The sequence below is a fragment of the Lampris incognitus genome, chromosome 1, assembly GCF_029633865.1.
Source record: "Lampris incognitus isolate fLamInc1 chromosome 1, fLamInc1.hap2, whole genome shotgun sequence".
Taxonomy (NCBI): Eukaryota; Metazoa; Chordata; class Actinopteri; order Lampriformes; family Lampridae; genus Lampris; species Lampris incognitus.
The window spans coordinates 125530141-125552287 of NC_079211.1; the positions used below are offsets into that span (position 1 = coordinate 125530141).

The 22147-nt window shown below is 42.3% G+C and overlaps 1 protein-coding gene across 2 annotated transcripts; it reads right to left on the reverse strand.

Moving 5' to 3' along the window:
* Positions 1-456: 456 nt before the first annotated feature.
* On the reverse strand, positions 457-22123 carry ddhd2 (DDHD domain containing 2). Of its 2 annotated transcripts, XM_056274665.1 has the most exons (18): positions 21938-22123; positions 21172-21367; positions 19066-19258; positions 18331-18521; positions 18078-18167; positions 17809-17929; positions 17560-17649; positions 17336-17477; positions 16731-16939; positions 16546-16613; positions 16282-16401; positions 16061-16156; positions 15766-15948; positions 8928-9083; positions 8010-8112; positions 7724-7885; positions 3872-4040; positions 457-3688 (listed from the first exon to the last, which is right to left on the reverse strand). In XM_056274665.1, the coding sequence occupies exons 2-18, from the start codon at positions 21283-21285 to the stop codon at positions 3607-3609; spliced, it is 2289 nt and encodes a 762-aa protein (XP_056130640.1). In that variant the 5' UTR covers positions 21286-21367; positions 21938-22123; the 3' UTR covers positions 457-3606. The 2 variants fall into 2 exon arrangements, with proteins under 2 accessions (XP_056130640.1, XP_056130649.1); XM_056274674.1 differs by lacking the exons at positions 21172-21367; positions 21938-22123 and adding an exon at positions 19371-19826.
* Between the last annotated feature and the right edge of the window lie 24 nt (positions 22124-22147).

Consider the following 22147-nt stretch of genomic DNA (forward strand, 5'->3'; position numbering starts at 1 on the left):
CATAGCAGTATGTTCACTACACTTATCGCTTTAATTTCAATAAAACTTATGAAATAACCTGGAGATCTTTCCCATTGGCTTGTTGTAACTGTAGTTTGTGTATGCAACTGGCCCGTAAATGATTGGTGTAATAGCCAACAAAGTCCCAGCTAGCAGTACCAAGTTTTTAATTAAAGGCCAAAAAACAACTACAATGTATTTTTGTAAATGTTACAGAGGGACAAGACTTATTTTGCCAACAGTTGACAGGGGAGGAATGTGTTGTGGTAGTTTTTCTGTCACTGAAATAGCCTCTACTCTGTCGGGCTTTGTAGGACAGAAAATAGTTGTTCTGTGCTTTGTCTGAGGCTTTAAACATGCCCTGTCGATGTCACGAATATCATACCAGCTCAACGAGAAAATACTCCTCTCATTATTACCAGTCAGAATGATCCAATCAAATGCACAGAATCAGTATTTTATAATATTTTATTGCAGCACATAAACCAAGTCACCAAACCAACAGGTATAGTTACTAAAAACGAACATAGTTTATTTTTGGTTCAGTATGCAGTGCAACAACAGCTTACAAATAAAATGGGTGAGACCTGTTATACAAATAAGCTATAGGGGAGATATACTTCTGTCCATTTGATTCATTGAGAAACATGGACACTGAGGAAGTCTTCTCACTGTCTCCCACTGAACTGTGGGAGACAGTGAGAACTCCCATTGTGGCTACAGATCAAGGGGAAAGGAGTAGTAATCCAGGTTACAAAGGATCGCTACGGAGCAGGTTAGGATGCAGAGTCAGGAATGGACACTGCAGGGTACGATGGTGGAAAATTAGTCACATAAATCAGCAGAATTCACCCACAGTAAAAGAAAGGAGGAAAAAGTGCATGAAATATCTGCAGCAAGAAATGTACTCCCACCCAAATAGGCAGCAGTAGAAAGTAGGAAAAGTTACCATTGGGTTATAACATGATACAAAGTTCAAAATTTGTGCGTTTTGGACACTTGTACACCTGTTCCCATTAACTGACCATTCATCAGGGCAGGGAATGTATTGCTGTTTGGATCCTCTGGGGTAACATCAAAGGTGGAAATTGAGCTCGAGAGTAGCAAAGAAAGGGCAAATGGTTGGCATATGTATATACCTTAGGGAGTGAGCATGTAACTGGACTTCCTGTGCAACATGCAAAGTGTGCTACTGTCCAAATAAAAAGGTGCAGAAAGATTAGTAATAGTGCACAAGCATTTTTGCCATTTCTTCATTTCTGATGCAGTTTGTAAAAAGATTCACATCATCCAGATATGATAAAAACAAGTCTAAATGCAGATAATGCCTTCCACACAAATTAATACAATTAGAGGCCAAAGTGAACTTCACTTTGTGTTTCAGTCAGGATGGGGTCAGATCTGTGAAATCTATGGAGTAACATTAAATCATTGTCAAATTGCACTAGATAAGACCAGTAGCTCTTAAATGTCAGGTGGTCTATTTACTGGCATACAGTGTATAGCCATTTTTCTTAACGTGACATTGTGTAATTTTCCATTAAATTTAGACAGGATAGTTTTCCCACGCACAGGAAACGACACTCGCTACATGGCGTGATAAAAATGAATGAGGGATTTGAGCATCCGGGTAGTGTAGCAGTCTATTCCGTTGCCTAGCAACACGGGGATCGCCGGTTCGAATCCCTGTGTTACGTCCGTCTTGCTCGAACATCCCTACAGACACAATTGGCCATGTCTACAGGTGGGAAGCCGGATGTGGGTATGTGTCCTGGTAGCTGCACTAGCGCCTCCTCTGGTCGGTCAGGGCGCCTGTTCAGGGGGGAGGGGGAACTGGGGGTAATAGCGTGATCCTTCCACATGCTACATCCCCCTGGTGAAACTCCTCATTGTCAGATGAAAAGAAGTGGCTGGCGACTCCACATGTGTCGGAGGAAGCATGTGGTAGTCTGCAGATCGGCAGAGGGGGTGCAGCAGCAACTGGGACGGCTCGGAAGAGTGGGACAATTGGACAGGTACAATTAGGGAGAAAGGGGGGGGGGATGAACACAGGATTTTAGATGTTTTTTTCTTCAGCAAAGGACTACACATATTTTGCTGCAACCTCTACCACCAATAAGCTAGTGCCGAAGGAAAAAAAAAACCCTCAAAAATCCCATGTTTGCCGGCAACCATACCAACATGTACCCTGGCTCTGCCAAGTTTTAGAAGCTAAGCAGGTATGGGCTTGCCTAGTACTTGGATGGGAGACCTCCCAGGAAAACTGAGATGCTGCTGGAAGTGGTGTTGGTAGGCCAGTAGGGGGCAGTCTTCCCCCTGCTCCTAATACAAATTTCAAATCCCAATGCCTGTGACGGGGACACTGCGCTGTACGAGATGCCGTCCTTCGGATGAGACGTTAATCTGAGGTCTGATTCACTGTGGTCATTAAACATCCCATGGCACTTATCACAAAGAGTAAGGGGTTCCCCGGTGTCCTGGCAAAATTCCCAACTTGGCTGTCTCCATCTGGCTATCTAATCATCCTCCCACGTAATTGGCTCAATGATTCCTCCCTGTCCACCTCAAGCTGTTGTGTGGCGAGTGTTCTGGTGCAAAATGGCTGCCGTGCATCACCCAGGTGGGTGCTACACAATAGTGGTGGTTGAAGTGAATTACCCCCTTCAGTGTGAAGCACTTTGGGTGTCTAGAAAAGCACTATATAAATGTAATGATTATTATTAAGTTCCTTTTTATCATGCCTCGTAGCAAGCATCATTTCCTGTGCCCGAATAAAGGATCACACCTTGTTTGCTGGTATTGCGACAATACTGCTCACACTTGTCACACCAGACCACTTGAGGAATAGCAGTGGACTTAAGTAATGTATTGAAGCACCAGAGGTCTCAATTTGTTATGTACCTACTCCAGATCTTAATACATCAATAAAAACAATAATAAAAAAAAAATCACACAATATCACTTTAAGTGCCACTCTAACAGTGTAATTTGAAAACCCAGGTAACTTATGTGGCAAAGTGAGGTAACTCTCAGGTCAAGAGAAATCATTTAACCTTGAAGACCAAAAACAGGGATGTTCTGTTGCACCCACATGATTGTGATTACAGCTTTGCATAGTAAGCCAGTGGCACACATGGTACTTGACAACTGGCAGTAGTGAACGTGAAGAGGGGAAAAAAAGACAGAATTGTGTTAATAAGAAGCATGATAGCAGTAAGTGGTTTCATTAAAAACAATTGTCAAAAACCAAGTACAGCCTTGACGGGAAATTAGGAGAAAGTTAAGTTACTTTCCACATCCACGGAGAAGGTGGTCTACCCCCACAGTCTATCAGCAGAGTTTTAGGTAAAACAAAAAGAATCCACTCGGTTGAACGATCAAACATTTGGTTGACTGCCATATCTGGACCCAGATTAACTGCCAAACAGACACTGTCTGAGAGGAGGGCAGAGCAATTCAGTGACACTCGGGAAAAGAAAACACACTCGGAAAGAGGGTAAAAAGGGTTGTGCAGCATCTGGCTACAGCAGCTATCCTTCATTTTTTGTTTTTTTTTATATCAAATTTAAATTACATTAGTAAATAAGTCTAAGTTGATGCAAACTGTTATTGCTGTGGCTGTTCAAAGGCCACACCCAGCTTGTCATAGATTTCCTTCAGCAACAGCAGAGCTGTATCCTCAGACTCCCTGATGGATAGGCAGAAAAGAAGACATCATTATGCATTCATAAAACAAACCACCTGATAAAACAGGGACTTTCAAAACCACAAAAGATATTATGACAGAAATAATACTTTGAACTTCGGTGCACCAAGGAGCACAATAGCCCCAACTCTATATTCCCTCAAGACTCCGGTGTGTATGACTCACCAATAACAAAGATGAGACTGGATGGCAAAAAGGTATTCATTGAAGCTCTCAATGGGTTTCTCCTGCAGTACGTAGTCTATCCTTCGTCCTCCATTCAACATGCCCACTTGAATCTCACGCTCCTCTGTTTCCTCAGGTGATACTAGGGACTCCGCCTCCTCGCATGCTCCTACAGAACCCAAGGTTAATAAGGCCCCGAGAAGATGAGAACCAATATGAATCCACATGGCCGAGGGACACATGACAGATCTCAAGAACCTTATCTCATGAGGACCAAACACAACGCCAAAAGACAACACATTGTAAAAGATGTCGGGCAACAAGCCATCTGTTTCTATTCATGCTCTTTGGAAAGATGAGTTCAGATGGCAAGCAAAAGCACAGAGAAGGTGGTAGCTCAGCAAAAGAATAGAACAGGGAAAAAAAAGGTTTCACTGTGTGTTACCAGGCCCTGCTTTCCTTCCGATTGTCAATAAAATCTTGCTATTTTGTTAGAGAAGGGTATATTGCATTAATATGTGGTATGCTGTATATTACATGCATTATTGTTTTCCTATCAAATAAAAAAGAAAATGGCAGCTGCTTTCTTTTCATAACTTCTTCCAACAATCCATGACTGAAGTTACAGGCTATTATTCCTGCGTTGTGTTAAGATATTTGAATTACAGTACACTGAAAACCACTTATTGTGATCAAAAGTCACCATTTCTACACTAACACTGTTTAAATAGTTGGTTTATCATGATCAAATAGTTAACTTACATATCAGTTTGGATTGTTCATACAGGAGAAATTTAACAAAAAACTATTTTTAACCAAGGTAACTATTTGGGAAATGTGATGTTAAAATGTTTTTTTGTTTGCTTACTCCAATGATACAGTTTCATTTGACCATTAATAGGCCATGATTGAAGACTGAAAAGGGGAATACTGCATCGATGAACAATATAGAAAGGATTTTTAATTACCTTGTTTTTGACAAGCAATGAGAATTTGTTGCTTATTTTACCACAGAAAATATTAGGTGGGTCTGCAGCCAAAATCTCCATAGGTGGGTCACGGCATGAAAAAGTTTGGAAAACCTTGGTTTATGGTATGGACACACATACAATGAGAACTGTCAGCAGTGAGAAGGGGGGGTCAAGGAACTCCTACTATAATTTAAGCCAAAAAGAGTGATATGCAGGCATGGTATGGCATCGATTTATGGGGGCTAACAATTCAATTTACTATTTGTGAGGAAGTGATGTTGTTGAAGTGAACCACTTAAATTGAGAGGAATATGTATTGCTTTCAATAAGATGAGAGGTAATCAAATATAATATTGCCTCTTTCTGTTTCCAGTAAGATGTTTTGTCACGTCACACAAAGCAGTTTAGCGTTCAAGTCAAAGCCAGAAATTAGACGACGGTGAATAAGACATAGGCTTTTGTGGTCATGACAATCCTGCCCAGATCACCACAAGCTCACTGCTCCTTTCGCTGTAGCAGAAAGTTCAACAGAAATTTGTCTGCATACAGATGACTGGAGGCAATAGACAGTACCACCAACCAACAGTAAGCTAGAATGAGTTCATTCACTCAGGTCATTTTAGCCAAGTTATTTTCCTGGCTTACCTTGGAAGTAATGCAAATGAAAGGCCTTGGGCCACTCCAGTATTTTAGTCCAAAAATTTGTCTTTTTCTCTTCACTCTTAGGAGAAGCAGTGACTGACGCTGTGGCTGAGGTTAAAGGTAAAGGGTTAGAGATAAGGGAGGTAGGACCAACCACCAGATAAAGCACGTGAGGAGAGGGGGAGGCAACATGCAGAGAGGAAGGAGAGGAGGAAACAGGGTAAGACACACATTGGCAACAACACACACACACACCCACACACACACACGCACGCACGCATGCACACACACACCATCCCCACTTCTGAACATGCACATTGGACATAAAGTCTACACACCCCTGTTAAAATAGGTTTTTGTGATGTAAAAAAATGAAAAACCAAGATAAATCATGTCAGAACTTTTTCTACATTAATTTGAAATTGCAACCTATAAAATTCAAGTGAAAAACAAACTGAAACCCTTTTAAGGAAAAAAAAACACATAATAACCTGGTTGCATAAGTGTGTACACCCCTAAAATAATACTTTGTTGACACACCTTTTGATTTTATTACAGCACTCAGTCTTTTTGGGTAAAAGTCTATCAGCTTGGCACAGCGTGACTTGGCAATATTTTCCCCTTTATTCCTTGCAAAAGATGCTATGATTTTCATTGGGAGTGACGAGGAAGGACAGGATTAGGAATGATTATTGGACACGTGTGGAGGAGAGATGCTGGGTATATTGGGAAAAGGATGCTGAATATGGAGCTGCCAGGGAAGAGGAAAAGAGGAAGGCCAAAGAGGAGGTTTATGGATGTGGTGAGGGAGGAGATGCAGGTGGCTGACGCCTAACAGGAGCAGCCGGAAGTAGTAAATTCCTTGCAAAAAATGTTCTAGATCAGTCAAATTGCAAGAGCATCTCCTGTGCACAGCTCTCTTGAGGTCACCCCACAGATTTTCATTTGGATTCAGGTCTGGGCTCTGGCTGGGCCTTTCCAAAATCTTGATCTTCTTTTGGTGAAGCCATTCCTCTGTTAATCTGGATGTATACTTTGGGGTCGTTGTTGTGTTGAGAGGTGAAACTCCGCTTCATCATCAGCTTTCTAGGAGATACCTATAGGTTTTTCACCAAAATTGACCGGTATTTGGATTTGCTTCATGATTCCCTCCACCTTGCCCTTATTCAGGCTGATAAAAACCAGCCCCCAAGCATGATGCTGCTACCACCATGCTTCACCATGGGTATGGTGTTATTTTGGCGATGTGCTGTGTTGTTTTTGTGCCAAACATACCTTTTGTAATCATGGCCAAAAAGTTCAACCTTGGTTCCATCAGACCATAACACATTTTTACACATGGTTTTGTGAGACTGGATGTATCTTTTTGCAAAATTTAGCCAGGCTTGGATGGTTTTTTTCCATGTGAAAAGGCTTCTGTCTTGCCACCATATCCCATAGCCAGACATATGAAGAATACAGGAGATTGTTGTCACATGTAGGGAGCAACCAGTACTTGCCAGAAATTTCTGCAGCTCCTTTATTGTTGCCGTAGGGCTCGTGGCAGCTTCCCTGACCAGTGTTCTCTTTGTCTTCTCATCCATTTTGGAGGGATGTCCTGTTCTTGGTAATGTCACTGACATGCTATATTTTATCCAGTTGTTGATGATTGTCTTCACTGCATTCCATGGTGTATCTAATGCCTTGGAAATTCTTTTGTAGCCCTCTCCTGAGTTCCATGGTATATCTAATGCCTTGGAAATTCTTGTGTACCCTTCCCTCTCCTGATCGATACCTTTCAACAATGAGATCCCGTTTCTGCTTTGTAAGCTCTTTGTGGACCATGGCTTTTGCAGTTGGATACAACCAAGAAGATGTCAGGAAAATCCTACAGGAACAGCTGAATTTTATTTGGGGTTAATTACAGTCACTTTAATGGATGGTAGGTGTACTACTATTTAACATGAGTTTTAATGTGATAGGTTAATTCTGAACACAGCCACATCTCCAATTACAAAAGGGTGTGTACACTTATGTAACCAGGTTATTGTAAGTTTTGTATCCCCCCCGCAAAAAAAATTCTGATTGTTTTTCCACTTCATTTTTATAGGCTGCAATTTCACATTAAAGGTGGAAAAAGTTCTGAAATTATTTATCTTGATTTCATTTTTCACATCACAAAAATCTGCCATTTTAACAGTGGTGTGTAGACTTTTTATATCCACTGTAATGAGTATGGGAAATGTGCTAGCATTTATACCCTGTGTCTCTTGTAGGTTGCTTTCTATTGTAGTTTGTCCCTCATCCAGCGGGGGCAGTGCAGCAACAGGTAGTCTGGCAAAGGACTGCCATGCGGTCCGTAATGATCCCCAGACATTATTCTTCAGATCCATGCTCATACGGGTTAAACTTTCCTTCAGTTCTGAAAGATGGAAGTAAACCCATTCTTGTTGCATTCAGTAAAAAAACCCTGATAGTATGCATTGCTCTAGCTGCCCAGAATGACGGACAAGAGGATACAGGTAGACAGAGATGGACAGCCATACCTAGGTGCATCCTTTTGCGACCCTTGTGATGAGGGATCAGCATGGGCTCTAGATCCACTTCTGAAACAATCATAGGCTCTATCCGGTAGGCAACTGGATCATACTACATACAGATAAAACAGAGGAAAGTGTAGCATAATGTTATTACGGGATTACACCAACAAGTGGGGGCAAATTAGTGTTTTCATCAATATATTGTGTCATGAGACTGATACGCTGTTTCAAGAATTTATTTGATCTGATCTCCTTCCTATCTCCAGGCCATGGTCAAGCCCTACACCCCTGCCCGACCACTTCGCTCTGCTGCCTCAGGATGCCTGGTTGCCCCATCACTCAGAGGCCCTTGCTGCCGATCAACCCGGTCACGGCTCTTTTCTGTCCTGGCCCCACAGTGGTGGAATGAACTCCCCACTGATGTCAGGACAGCGGAGTCGCTGCCTATCTTTCGGCGCAGGTTGAAAACTCACCTCTTCAAGAACTACTACCCTGTTACTTCCTCTTAGCACTTATTGTATTCACTCTTTTAAAAAAAAAAATCATTCTTGCACTTTTACTTTAGCACTGGTTTTGCTCTTAGATGCTTGTTTAGATGCACTTATGACCTCTGATGACAAGTAGTTCTCCTGATTTCCTACGTTAAATGCACTTATTGTAAGTCGCTTTGGATAAAAGCGTCGGCTAAATGACTGTAATGTAATGTAATGATACAGCTTATGCTAACACTATAGAACACTGAGTACGTCTTGGCAGTCAGTACAGGATAGCTTAGCATAATCTTTTAAAACAGCATAAGGCAAAATGTGAAGGAACAAATATGAAATGAAACTGGTGCCAGAGTGAGGTGCCATTTTATCTGCGGGATGGAACATAGCATGTGTGTTATAAGAAGGCAAAATAGTAACTATTGTGTCTACTCACAGGGTGGTAGATGTTGTAGAAGCTCTTGCAGGTGGGGAAGGTGTAGTTGGGATCAATGCGTTTGAGACCGCGAACCGTCAGGAACATGCCAATTGGAGAACCGAAAGCAAAGAATGTCTGAGGGTGGAACACCAGCTGAGGGTAGTTAATGGACACCTGAGGAGGGAGACAGCCAGTAACAAAAGCAAATTCTTACATATATGGTACAATATTGATGATGCAAATTTTAAAAGGAAAACTAGTATGGAAGCATATAATGAATGTAATTATAAAGTTAATGCAAATTATAAAATGTAAATGCAATTCCAAAATGGCATTTTCCTTTTCCACTCAGGCATGCATTATATGGGTAAAAATTAACATTTTATTACTCCTAATAGCATTTGAATTTTCACACCACAGTGGACTTTTTCTTAACAAATTTAAATGCCAATAAAAAAGTAATGTAATTCTAAAGGGCATGCATTTTAAGACCAACAGAATCCAAATATCTTAAAGGGAAATTTTACCGATGGTTTTGTATATGTGCAATCACTACTAATGATTGAAGGAATAAAGTCGTCACTGCGTAGGGATGGGCAACATGATCCAGAAAGGGCTGGTGTGGGTGCAGGTCTTTGTTCCAACCAAGCAGTTACACACCTGAGTCTACAAATCAAGGTCCTTAGCAAAGACTATTGGTTGACTAATAGAGTCAGGTGTGCAACTGCTTGGTTGGAACAAAGATCTGCACCCACACCAGCCCTTTCTGAATCATGTTGCCCATCTCTGCACCATGTATCGTTGTCCATAAAATCCTCTGCACTTGTGTTATGGGATGTCATTTCAACCATCGGAAACAGCTTAGATGAGAGAATGAGGATATGTTTTTTGAACAGCGTCTTTAAAGTAGATTTGAGTATTAGAAACCCTGCTAGACTGCATGTAGTTTTTCTGGCTGCCAACTGATATCAAGATATGTCACTTCTGGGGTGATGCAAAAACAGTTGGGGGACAAACTATGGGTGTTTTTTATGTGCCATCCCTGGCGAAGATAGAGAGAGAGATAAGGTTGAAAATCTGTGAATTGTCCCTTTTAAAGTGGAGGAAAATTCACATGGTATAAAACTATTGCAACCAACTGTTGTGAAATGAGAAATTGTTCTCCCAGTTTACGGTTAATGTTAATATGTGACAAGAGGGAAACAGCTTTGCTCTCGACAACTTAATTAATTTCCTTGCTTTGATGCCATTTACCTAACCCATGCAATTGCTATTGCATTTACACTTTTGTTTCCTACTTTAGCCACCGGAGGCCTATACTACGAACCAAGTTCAACATATCCAAGATATCTTTTCGTTGGCTAGCTTCAGTAAGCCTAATAGCTGCAATCACGCATAAGTGGTGTCACGATGGTGGTTATCAACTCGTTCAGTTCACCCAGGTTTTCCCAATCTAGCTAGAAGCACGTTCACATAAAAGGGGCAGTGTTTGCACCTTATGACCAATCGCACACATGGACAAGTTTACCAGAGCCACATATTTTCACAAGATGAGCAAACATTAATATTAAACAAATATGAAGAATTAAAAATATATATAATTCAGGCTAAAAACAACACAGCTGCTGCTGCCAAAGACAGAAAGGAAAGCTGGCAAAAAATTGCCAATTGTGTGAATGCGTAAATTAATGGCTTATCAATAGCACTGCCCCTTCATTAAGGCATGAGTAGATCTGACTATAATTACACTTGTGTATTCCATTAAATCAATGTGTTGCTTAGATTTACTCTTATGGCGTGTAAGACAATTTTAGTCTTATTCTTTCGGCTGCAACCCCGGCAGTGTTAAACAGTCTTGGGAGCAAATAAAGAACAAATATAATAACATAAATTCAAACCGGTAAGTAGGCTTACTTGCAAATTTTATAAGGTCAACAGGTACAAGGTGCTTTAATCAGTCTCTGAAATGGCTTTGAAATTGCTTGCAGCCAACAGGAAAAAAGATGAAGCAAGGAAGACTGGAGGGGGCCCTCCTCCACAGGACTATACTCCTGCTAAGGGTCTGATGCTGTGGAATAATTTGTGACAAAATCACCTTCATTCTCACCTAGACATGCTGTGATGGGAATATGGGTGCAATCTATGGCACCAATCACTCTGGGGAACCGTATGAAAGTAGGCTGCATTTAATATACAACAGTAAACATCATAGGGTCTACATTATCTATAGATTAGACAACTTAAGTTATTGTCTACCTGCCATTTCAAAAAAGCCCTCTTTTGTAGACTGCATGGGCAAGTAGCCTGGGGACAACAAATGCATCAAGTAGTTCTGTTAGAGCAAGAACTACCTGGCAAATTGTGCAGCTAACCGTGTTTTTGCTTTGGTTCGCCACATCACCCAAAGCATACATAAAAGTACCTGTAGCAAAAAAACGCAAGCCATACAGTCTGTGGGACTGTAAGTGCATGACTTCAACGTGTCACACTGGCAACATAACACTCAACAAGCTGACAAAGATAAGCCATTCCCTCTGCTGAGAGGGAGCCAAAGGGTTTTGTCGGTCTCTAAAACTCTTACCTTCCTCGGAAAGCCTCTCACTATTCACACACCGAGGTCCACGAGATCTTCTAGGAATGGTGATGCCATTTTCCAAGAGAACTGATTGGTCAGTAGGCAGTGCCTTTATCACATGTTGATCTGTTATCTCGAACATAACTTGCTCAGGAGCAGGTTAGGTGTGCAGCATAAGTTACCATGGCAATGTACTCCGTTAAAAAGTGAACCACCACTGTGACATTGAAAACTCAGGTTTAAAGCTGAATTTAACTCACTAACCTGAAATCCTGCTTCGTATTATCGGCCTCAGGTGAGAAAAAACAAGACGGGTACAGTTTCCATTTTTGTTTTTTTCATGATGAACAACCCAAAACTTTTCATGATAAAATTTACAATTGTGATTGTAATAATTTGCACTTCCAAATTTTCACTACCATCCTTTTATAATGGAAGTCAAATGGATTTCTAATAATATTTTAATGTTGACAGCAAATTTGTATTGTAAAAAAAAAAAATCTAATGAATTTTAGATAAATTCATTTAAAAATTTAGGTTTGCCTAAAATGATGCATGTTTAATATGAAAATGCAATTGTAGCAATTACCTTTACACTTTCAGATTTGTATTAAATTTCACATTTAGTGCATGGTTCAATGAAATTAAAAATAGTGCATATATTTATCCATGCCATAGGATGGAAATGAATTCATAGTTTAATACTAAATATAGTTAGATACTACACTGGTGTATGATGTTTACAAGGACTATGGCAGCAGTGCAAGTGATAACAGATAAGTAACCCTTCATACCGAAAAACAGTGTTACAGATACCAAAAAACAGGGGCACAGAAACCAAGTGTCGCTAGGTATGTACACCTCCATAGCATGTATGAATTTACCCTCCATATTAAGAGTAGGGTTTTTAACCCAGCCACTTAGGATGCACAAGCCAGTGCATTCTTAGTGCCGGGCCCAAGCCTGAATAAATGGGGAGGGTTGTGTTAGGAAGGGCATCCGGCGTAAAATCTTTGCCAAATCAAATATGCAGATCATAAATCAGATTCCCATACTGGATCGGTCAAGGCCCGGATTACCAATGACCGCCACTGGTACTGTTTGCCAACAGGGTGCTGGTGGAAACTATGCTACTGTTGGGCGAAGGAGAAGGCAAGGGGGAAGGCATGTGCAGAGGTAGCAGGAGAGGAGGAAGGGTAGGAGTGTGGAGGGGAGAGTCGGAACTTTGAATGTTGGCACTATGACTGGTAAAGGGAGAGAGCTGGCTAATATGATGGAAAGAAGAAAGGTAGGTATACTGTGTGTGCAAGAGACCAGGTGGAAGGGTATTAAGGCCAGGAGCATCAGAGGAGGGTTCAAACTCTTCTACCATGGTGCAAAGGGGAGGGAAAATGGGGTAGGGGTAATTCCGAAGAAGAATATGTCAAGTGTATGCTGGAGGTGAAGAGACTGGCAGACAGAGTGATGAGTATGACACTGGAAATCGAAGGTGTGTTGATGAATGTTATCAGTGCATATGCCCCGCAAGCTGGGTGTGAGATGGAAGAGAAAGAAGAATTCTGGAGTGAGCTGGATGAAGTGGTGGAGAGTATACCCAAGGAGGAGAGAGTGGTGATTGATGCAGACTTCAATGGGCATGTCAGTGAAGGGAACAGAAGTGATGAAGAGGTGATTGGTAGGTATGGTGTCAAGGAGAGGAATGTGGGAAGACTGATGGTGATGGATTTTGCAAAAAGGATGGAAATGGCTGTGGTGAAGAAAAAGGGGGAGGAACACAGGGTGCTGTATATAAGAATGCAGGAAAGTACACACAGGTGGACTATATCTTATGTAGGAGGTGTGAGCTGAAAGGGATTGGAGACTGCAAGGTGGTGACAGGGGAGAACGTAGCTCGGCAGCATTGGATGGTGGTCTGCTGGATGACTTTGGAGACCAAGAAGAGGAAGAGAGTAAAGGCAGAGCCAAGGATCAAATGGTGGAAGTTGAAGAAGGAAGACTGTTGTGTGAAGTTAAGACAGGCACTGGGTGGTAGTGAAGAGGCTGGGCAAGCACTGCAGAAATAGTGAGGGGGACAGCTAGGAAGAAACGTACTTGGTGTGTCATCTGGACGAGGAAAGAATACAAGGAGACTTGGTGGTGGAATGAGGAAGTACAGCAAAGTATATACAGAGGAAGAGATTGACAAAGAAGTGGGATAGAGAGATGAAGAATGTAGACAGGAATATAAGGAGATGCAGTGTAAAGCAAAGAGAGAGGTGGCAAAAGCAAAGGGAAAGGTGTATGGTGAGCTGTATGAGGTTAGACACTAAGAAAGAAGAAAAGGACTTGTACCGATTGGCTAGCCAGAGGGACTGAACTGGGAAGGATGTGCAGAAGGTAAGGGTGATCAAGGAGATGGAAATGTGCTGACAAGCAAGGAGAGTGTATTGAGAAGGTGGAAGGAGTACTTTGAGGGGCTGATGAATGAAGAAAATGAGAGAGAGAGAAGGTTGGATGATGTGGGGATAGTGAATAAGGAAGTGTGGTAGATAAGCAAGGAGGAAGTGAGGGCAGCTATGAAGAGGATGAAGAGTGGAATGGCAGTTGGTCCAGATGACATACCTGTGGAGGGCTGGAGGTGTTTAGGGGAGATGGCAGTGGAGTTTTTAACTAGATAGTTTAACACAATCTTGGAAAGTGAGAGGATGCCTGAGGTGTGGAGAAGTATACTGGTACTGATTTTCAAGAACAATGGCAATGTGCAGAACTGTAGCAACTACAGAGCTATAAAGTTGATCAGCCACAGCATGAAGATATAGGAAAGAGTAATAGAAGCTAGGTTAAGAGAGGTGACGATTAGCGAGCAGCAGTATGGTTTCCTGCCACAAAAGAGTACTACAGATGCGATGTTTGCTTTGAGAATGTTGATGGAGAAGTACAGAGAAGGTCAGAAGGAGTTACATTGTGTCTTTGTGGATTTAGAGAAAGCATATGACAGGGTGCTGAGAGAAGAGGTGTGGTATTGTATGAGGAAGTCAGGAGTGGCAGAGAAGTATGTAGGAATGGTGCAGGATATGTATGAGGGCAGTGTGACAGTGGTGAGGTGTGCAGTTGGAATGACAGATGGGTTCAAGGTGGACATGGGATTACATCAAGGATCGGCTCTGAGCCCATTCTTGTTTGCAATGGCGATGGACAAGTTGACGGGCAAGATCAGGCAGGAGTCTCCGTGGACTATGATGTTCGCGGATGACATTGTGATTTGTAGCGAGAGTAGGGTGCAGGTTGAGGAGAGCCTGGAGAGGTGGAGGTATGCGCTGGAGAGAAGATGAATGAGAATCAGTCGGAGCAAGACGGAATACATATGTGTGAACGAGAGGGGGGACAGAGGAATGGTGAGGATAAAGGAGCAGAGATGGCAAAGATGGATGAGTTTAAATACTTGGGGTCAACTGTTCAAAATAATAGCAGTGCAGAAGCAAGGTGAAGAAAAGAGTGCAGGCAGGGTGGAGTGGGTGGAGAAGAGTGTCAGGAGTGATTTGCTACAGAAGGGTAGACCAGCTATGTTATATGGTTCAGAGACAGTGGCACTGACGAAAAGACAGGAGGCAGAGCTGGAGGTGGTAGAGTTGAAGATGCTAAGATTTTCATTGGGGCTGACGAAGATGGACAGGATTAGGAACAAGTATATTAGTGGGACAGCTCAAGCTGGATGGTTTGGAGACAAAGCAAGAGAGGCAAGATTGAAATTGTTTGGACATGTGTGGAGGAGAGATGCAGGGTATATTGGGAGAAGGATGCTGAATATGGAGCTGCCAGGGAAGAGGAAAAGAGGAAGGCCAAAGAAAAGGTTTATGGATACTGTGAGGGAGGACATGTAAGTGGCTGGCGTGACAGAGGAAGATGCAGAGGACAGGAAGAGATGGAAATGGATGAGCCGTTGTGGCGACCCCTGACGGGAGCAGCCAAAAGTAGTAGTAGTAGTAGTAGTAGAAGAAGATTGAGAGTAGGGTTTTACTTCCACACAAGGAGAGAAAGTTGCATAACAAATTTTACCACAAATTAACTGACTGCAATCTAGAATTCAAAGTGATCCCAGAATGGATCATATGTAAGGAGAAATTCCAAGTGAGGTTAAATGAGGACACCATAGGGACAACATGTGAGACAAACCTGTCCTTTGGCTATGCCTCCATTGGCCTATCCAGGCAAGCGGGGTGGGGAAAGAAGTAGGAAGGTGTTATGTCATTCAGCAAATGTTTGTCCCAGAAACAAGCAAGTGTGTGATGGTATGTGCACTACCTGTCCGATGCCCACGTCAAAGTATTCATAGTCCACAGCACTGGTGATGGACTGGGCTCTATGGAGCTGGGACTGCTGTGATGTCAGTCCTGATGAGCTGTTACCCTGATGATCATTGGGCGAGCAGTGTTGAGGTGGAGCTTGTAGCCCTGGGGCCAGAAGCACTGTCCCCGTTTTACAATTCTATTTGGGCAGAAGAGAAGAATTACAGAAATACTACCACATCTGAACTGTGGATCTATAGTCATTTTGACTAACTATATTATGAAAAATCTTAGAAGTTTCAACCCTTGACCTCTTGAGCACGTTTTCTCCTAGCATAATTCAGGATCTTCTTCCGTGGACCAAGAGGAATCCCAAGATCTTTCAGATCACTATCCTGGCATAGAGACTTTGAAGAAAAATCAACCAATCAACCAATCAATCAATCAATCAATTAATCAAACTACAATCAATCAATCAGTTTAACTTGCCCTCAAAAACATTCACAGTTTCTGTATATGTTGTGTGCTTTACCAGAGATGCCAGGTCTAGCTTTTCTCCCTGAAGAGTACCCAGATATTCTTGAAGACTCAGCCTGACCAGAGTCTTCTCCAGTGGATCACAGGTGAGGGGACAGGGCTCATCACAACATGCCTTAAACAGAGGGTGGGCCAGAAGGGAACAGGAATTAGGTATTCTGTAATCATTTTAGCAGCACATACAGTATGTGATCTTATATATTATTGTGAAGTCTTATGATTCAATATGAACATTCTTATCCATCATGGTGAAAAATACCTCCTCCCTGTCGGCCTCTCCAGATACAGTTTTCTGATTGGTCAGCAGGTCAAACAGGATCAGTGAACCTGAGATGAGAGAGCAGGGTAGTGGAATTGACTAAGTTATGAGTAAGTGGGTTGGACTCCTGATCCTTACACTCACTGGCTACTAGGCATGTGTGTGTGCTTGTCAGTGTGCCTTACCCAAGCTGTGGCCCACAACAGAAACAGCCCCAGTGAACTCGGGGTGTCTCTGTCTGAAAAGTTCATGCAGCCTGTTAACCTCTGATGCCACTGTGTCCACTATGGTCTGGCAGTAGGTGGGGCTATTATAGAAAAACAGGTCCAGCAGTGTGTCATTGGTAAAGTGTCTCAGTCTGCTGATACTTGGAAGGGTGATCCTCTGGATATCCCTGGGATGGAGGGAAAGAGGGAGAAAAGAAGTTGGAGGATGAAAGATCAGATAAAAAGGCAGCCAGATTTAAAGCGGGGATTTTATGGTTCTCTTCAAGAATGTTTACAGCCATGCAGATACTGTACTCACAGAGATGGGCAACATGATCCAGAAAGGGCTGTTGTGGGTACAGGTCTTTGTTCCAACCAAGCAGTTACACACCTGACTCTACAAATCAAGGTCCTTAGCAAAGACTGTTGGTTGACTAATAGAATCGGGTGTGTAACTGCTTGGTTGGAACAAAGACCTGCACCCACACAAGCCCTTTCTAGATCATGTTGCCCATCCCTGCTACTGTATGGCAGAGGGATCTTATTTTGCCCTCTCCTTCTCTCAAGAGTAATTGCATCCTTACTCGTCCACGCCAGTCGCATCTCCATGTAAAGCACTGTGCCAGTTGACTGGTAGGAACTCCACTCTGCTCACCATGCCCTCCTGCTGGCCACGCTTATAGTGAGAGCCCAGAAGGGACAGGGAGGCACTCCTGAAATCATTTACTGAGGGGAAAGGGAACGTAAACCTAAATACATGCACATATGTACAGAGACTAACTAAATACACACAAACAAAAAGACTTACCACACTGTATGATGGACCTGAAACGAAGGTCACATGCAGGGCCAATGCCATGGACCATAAAGACAAGGTGGTCCACTTTTTCTGGCTCACCTGGACAGACACACACACACACACACACACACACACATACATACAGACACAGAAAAGGGTGGTTACCACAACAGACGTATCAGTGTAGGATGATGGTTTCAGATGTTGATATATATTCTTACAGTAGGTCTACAGAACACCCCCTGCCCACATGCATACCCTCTGGTATTTCTACAGAGATGTTATCCACTCCCCTCTTGACTGTTCGAGGTCGTGTCTGCTCAGAAGGCGAGGAGACCCACTCCTCCTGCAGCCCCATGGGCTGGTACTGCATAATCAGCTGAGATGAAACAGGAAATATTATCCATACATAGTTAAAAAGCAGCTAGTGAGGTAGCAGTTTTTGCATTTTGTATATGGTTATGATTTAGTCATAAGCTTTAATTCAATCTCAAGATTTAATGCAATTGATGATTTGGGTCTTTTACCTTGGGGTTGTGTAGGATGACTGTCTCTCCTGAGGGAAACTCAAGCTTTTTCTTCCACTCGTCCAAGGTCATTGCTATCATAAAGGAATCCTGAGCGAGAAAATGAGGAGATGGATGGAGGAAGAGAGGAAAAAATAAAACAGACAAAAGTGTACAGGAAACAAGGAAGCCATCAAAAGCCAGAAAGCAGGGATAGATATTAATAGGTCATGCACGTGTGAGTTGGCTGAATAAGTTTGTAGTGTCAAACTACCTCCAGACTGTTGCTGAAGTCCTCAGGGTAGGGCATGAACCTGATGTCTTTGTCCCCTTTGTAGAACCAGGTACAGCGCCGCACCTCAGAGGGAGCCTGCTCCCAGTACACAGCATAGCGCATCCTCTCCCTGACATGCACGTCATACCGCTCTCCATCCACAGCTACCGTTACTTCCTCCTTCTCTCCTACTGCACAATTCACATGCGCGGACATGCCAAACACATATGCAATGAGTTTCCATAACTATTTTGTAAAGAAAGTTGTTGGGATAACTCATTACTTTAATAACCCATATAATCTGCATGCTAGTGTTCATTTTGTAAGAGTAGCAGCCATTGTTTCCCCCAAATGGAGAACTTTAATGGAATGAAACATTTCAATATGGCTATGGCTATCAAGGGTGTCAAAATTATGTCAAACTGATATGCAATTTATAATTCATGTGAAACTGATAAAGCATGTGCTTCAAATTGAATTTCAGCTTAAAACGGAATAAGTTTTTCTTAAAACAAATAGATGGCATTAACTTTGGATGTGTTCTATCAGGAGGATCAAGTGTCTCAATGGCAACAGGCCAGTGCTGGCATTACGTCTGTTATGACATTTTGTATATCTCACGGCTGTTTATGCTGTAGTTCCTTCTCGCTATGCCTACTTTTCACATATCAGTTTGTACTTAATATTTATGTATCAGTTGAACAACCACACACACACACACACACACAAAATTACCATTGGCATATGCATTCTCTAGTTTCTCAGAGTCTTCTCTACTGTAAGGATACCAAGAGGTGTTGTCATCAGCCCGTCGACAGAAGAACCAGTGAGGCTGTACTGGCTGGTACGGGGGTGGGACAGTCTCACTTTCAAGCATCTCAAAGGAGGAAGTAGAAGAGGGAGAGGCCTCATCAGCTGCTGAGGACACCTGTGAAAATGTTGGTCCTGTCAACATCATACATCGAAGAATCTCAGGTTTTCTTCTTTACTGCAATACTGTACTGATTCCTGCATAAAAAGCAAAAGCCAACCACACTTGCCTTTCGTCTTCCTCAGGGCAGTGTAGTCCTCCTCAGACCTTTATAGTTTGGAAAGTAATTGTAGAAGTCTTAGCTCAATCTATACCCTTGCACTAAGCTCCTGTCGTGGAACATGAAACCATCAGACAAAGCAATGGGCAGCTGGAGAGGAAAGGACCAGACCTCCCCTTGGGTAAATGCACAATACACTGCTTTATTCTCTCCTCCTCACTGAGCTATCTCTCCACTCACCCTCTTTCCACAACTGACTCAGCAACCACATGTAAACAAACCAAATTACAATTGGTATCAGACTTCCAAAAACAAAGGATTAACTACTTGATGTAGTTGTAGACATCAGACCACAATCACTTTGCATCTATCTAGAAGTTATGCCAACTTCTATGCATTTCTATGTCAAAGAACTTCCAACATCTGGTGAGCTCAGTAGTACATTTTCTGCTCCACTTAGTTTTGTTTGCGAGACTGAAAGAGAAAGGGACTGCCACTGGATGCTTCAACAACACAAAACCAGCTCACTTCACAAACAAAACGTGTGGTTGCCAAATCAGCAATCACATTTACACTATAACCTGTGTACCCTTAGAGATTTAGAAACTGCAATGTGTATGGACTACCCTTCCTAGGAATTACATTTAACCAAACAAGGCCAAACAAGGCCATACTTTGTTTTTTGTTTGGCAGAGCCAAAGAGACAGTCTATTTTTTTTGCATGAATAACTGTTGAAAGCTTTTTGGCTGAGCACCTTGCAAGACCAATTAATGTGCTTTCAATTTATTTTTCTTTCAATTTCTTTTTTGTTTTCCTTGCCCTTTTGCATCTGTTTAAATTGGAGAGTACTGCTGGCGTCGTGTGTGGCTGCTGCTTCTCCTTCTCGTAGCCCCCCCCCATCCACCCCCGTATGTCTGTGTTATGTTTATCTGTTGTCTTGTTTCACCACCGTTTATTGTAAAGTGACTTTGAGTGTTAGAAAAGTGCTATATAAGCTTAATGTATTATTATTATTATTATTATTAATACTTATCGTGTCACGGCAATTCCTAACTCTTGATCATGATATTTTTGTCTTGGTGATCACTAATATGCAGACACACGCCTCATGCTTACTGTTGGCTAATTCAACTTGTATTTGTCTCCTCTGGACAAATTGCAGCATCCAGAGATTTACTATGTTGTGAAACCTGTGAAACACATTGAGAAATGGTATGTACAGTAAAGCCTGGACCCCCACCCCAAGTTGTTTTCTGCTCAGGGACTGGATTACAAAACAAACAGTGACACATGAGGTGTCCTTCACTGCTAACGAAAAAAATTTTCAAGGTCAAGGACGATCATAAACAGTATAAGTTACCCACTTTGCCTTGCAGTTAACGAAATAGTAAGTACAAGGGCATTTAGTATAAACTGCAATTAAATGAGAACTATTTTTGCACTGCATATTGTGTTGTACTGATCATTACATTGTACTTATTGTCTTGTACTGTCTATTTTATTCTTCTTATATTTTTCTTCTTAACTTATTGGATCTATGTTGATACCTGCACCATCTGTACTTGGGGAGTAATGTTTTCTGATTCTGAACAATGAATGTTTCCAGGGCTCAATTAAGGAACTGACATACACTGTCTAACTTACATGTTCTTCATTATTTGACAACTTTTGGCTAAAATAGGCTACAGTCAGTGAATAAAACATTAACACACACACACACACACACACACACACACACACACACACACACACACACACACACACACACACACACACACACACACACACACACAAACCAAAGAGTGCCACCTGCTCCATAGGTGTGTTCGTGCTAGTTTGAGAGGTGGCGTCCAACAGGTCCTGGACATTAATGGTGAGGGAAGCCTGAGAGAGACCCCCCTCTTCGCCAGCGCTCTTTGACATCACCCTACACCCTGATACCAACCCTCAGTTTTGACTTGAGGGGGGTAGATGGGCAGAGACAGGCGACCTGTAACCACTCCAGCTGTGAGTGAAGAGAAAAGAGACAAGACAATGTAAAGAGAAGGCTGTCAGACAAAAAGGGATCTGGACAAACCATATTACATTTAGCTCATCAGTTAAACTGAGAATGGAGCAGCAGTTCTGATGTGCACCATATTTAAATATAATTCATATCCAATTCAGGTCTCATGAGTCATAGATTGAAAAGAGGATCTGTGAAAGACCGTATAGCAACTTAACTAGTATTAATGCCATGCCATCTCTCAGAATCCTGGGATTTATGATTATTCAAGAGCCAGTAACGCGTTGATGATTGCAATTAGATTACAGCTAGTCAGATTAAGTTTAGTGTGAGACAAGAAATCTGGCAACCAGTCACCTAGACCACTAATCTTGTTAGCTCACGAAAAACCTGTAATTTACGCCTATGACTGGCATGACATTATGTTACAGTGGAGAAATTTAATTGATCGTTTTAGGAAACCCCTCTCCTGCCTAAAAAAAAAACAAAAAAAACAAACTAGAAAGACTGGAGGCCATTGGTTGCTAACATTAACCGACAATGGCTGAACTGCTCGAACAAGACACTCACTTCTCAATATTCACGTCCTGGCGTATTGACGTTGCACCGCGACGTCCAGCCACTACATCATACTGTGCAAATGCTGGGCAGTAAACTATACGAGAGAGTACGATGTACGTTTCTCACTTAAAACAGATTATATTACGTCCTGATCGCTACGCAGCTAGCCGGGGCCAGCCTATAGACACAGGCACCGTGAAGTGGCCACAGCAGGGCCCC

Bases quoted from the DNA above. Each gene is read 5' to 3' on its own strand.
- ddhd2 (XM_056274665.1), bottom strand. From the start codon at position 21,285: ATGTCAAAGAGCGCTGGCGAAGAGGGGGGTCTCTCTCAGGCTTCCCTC. The intron at 18,168-18,330 runs GTAGTTTGACAC...TTTCTCGCTCAG, and splicing joins ACTTCAGCAACAGTCTGGAG to GATTCCTTTATGATAGCAAT. The intron at 17,478-17,559 runs GTAAGTCTTTTT...CTTTCCCCTCAG, and splicing joins CAGGTCCATCATACAGTGTG to TAAATGATTTCAGGAGTGCC.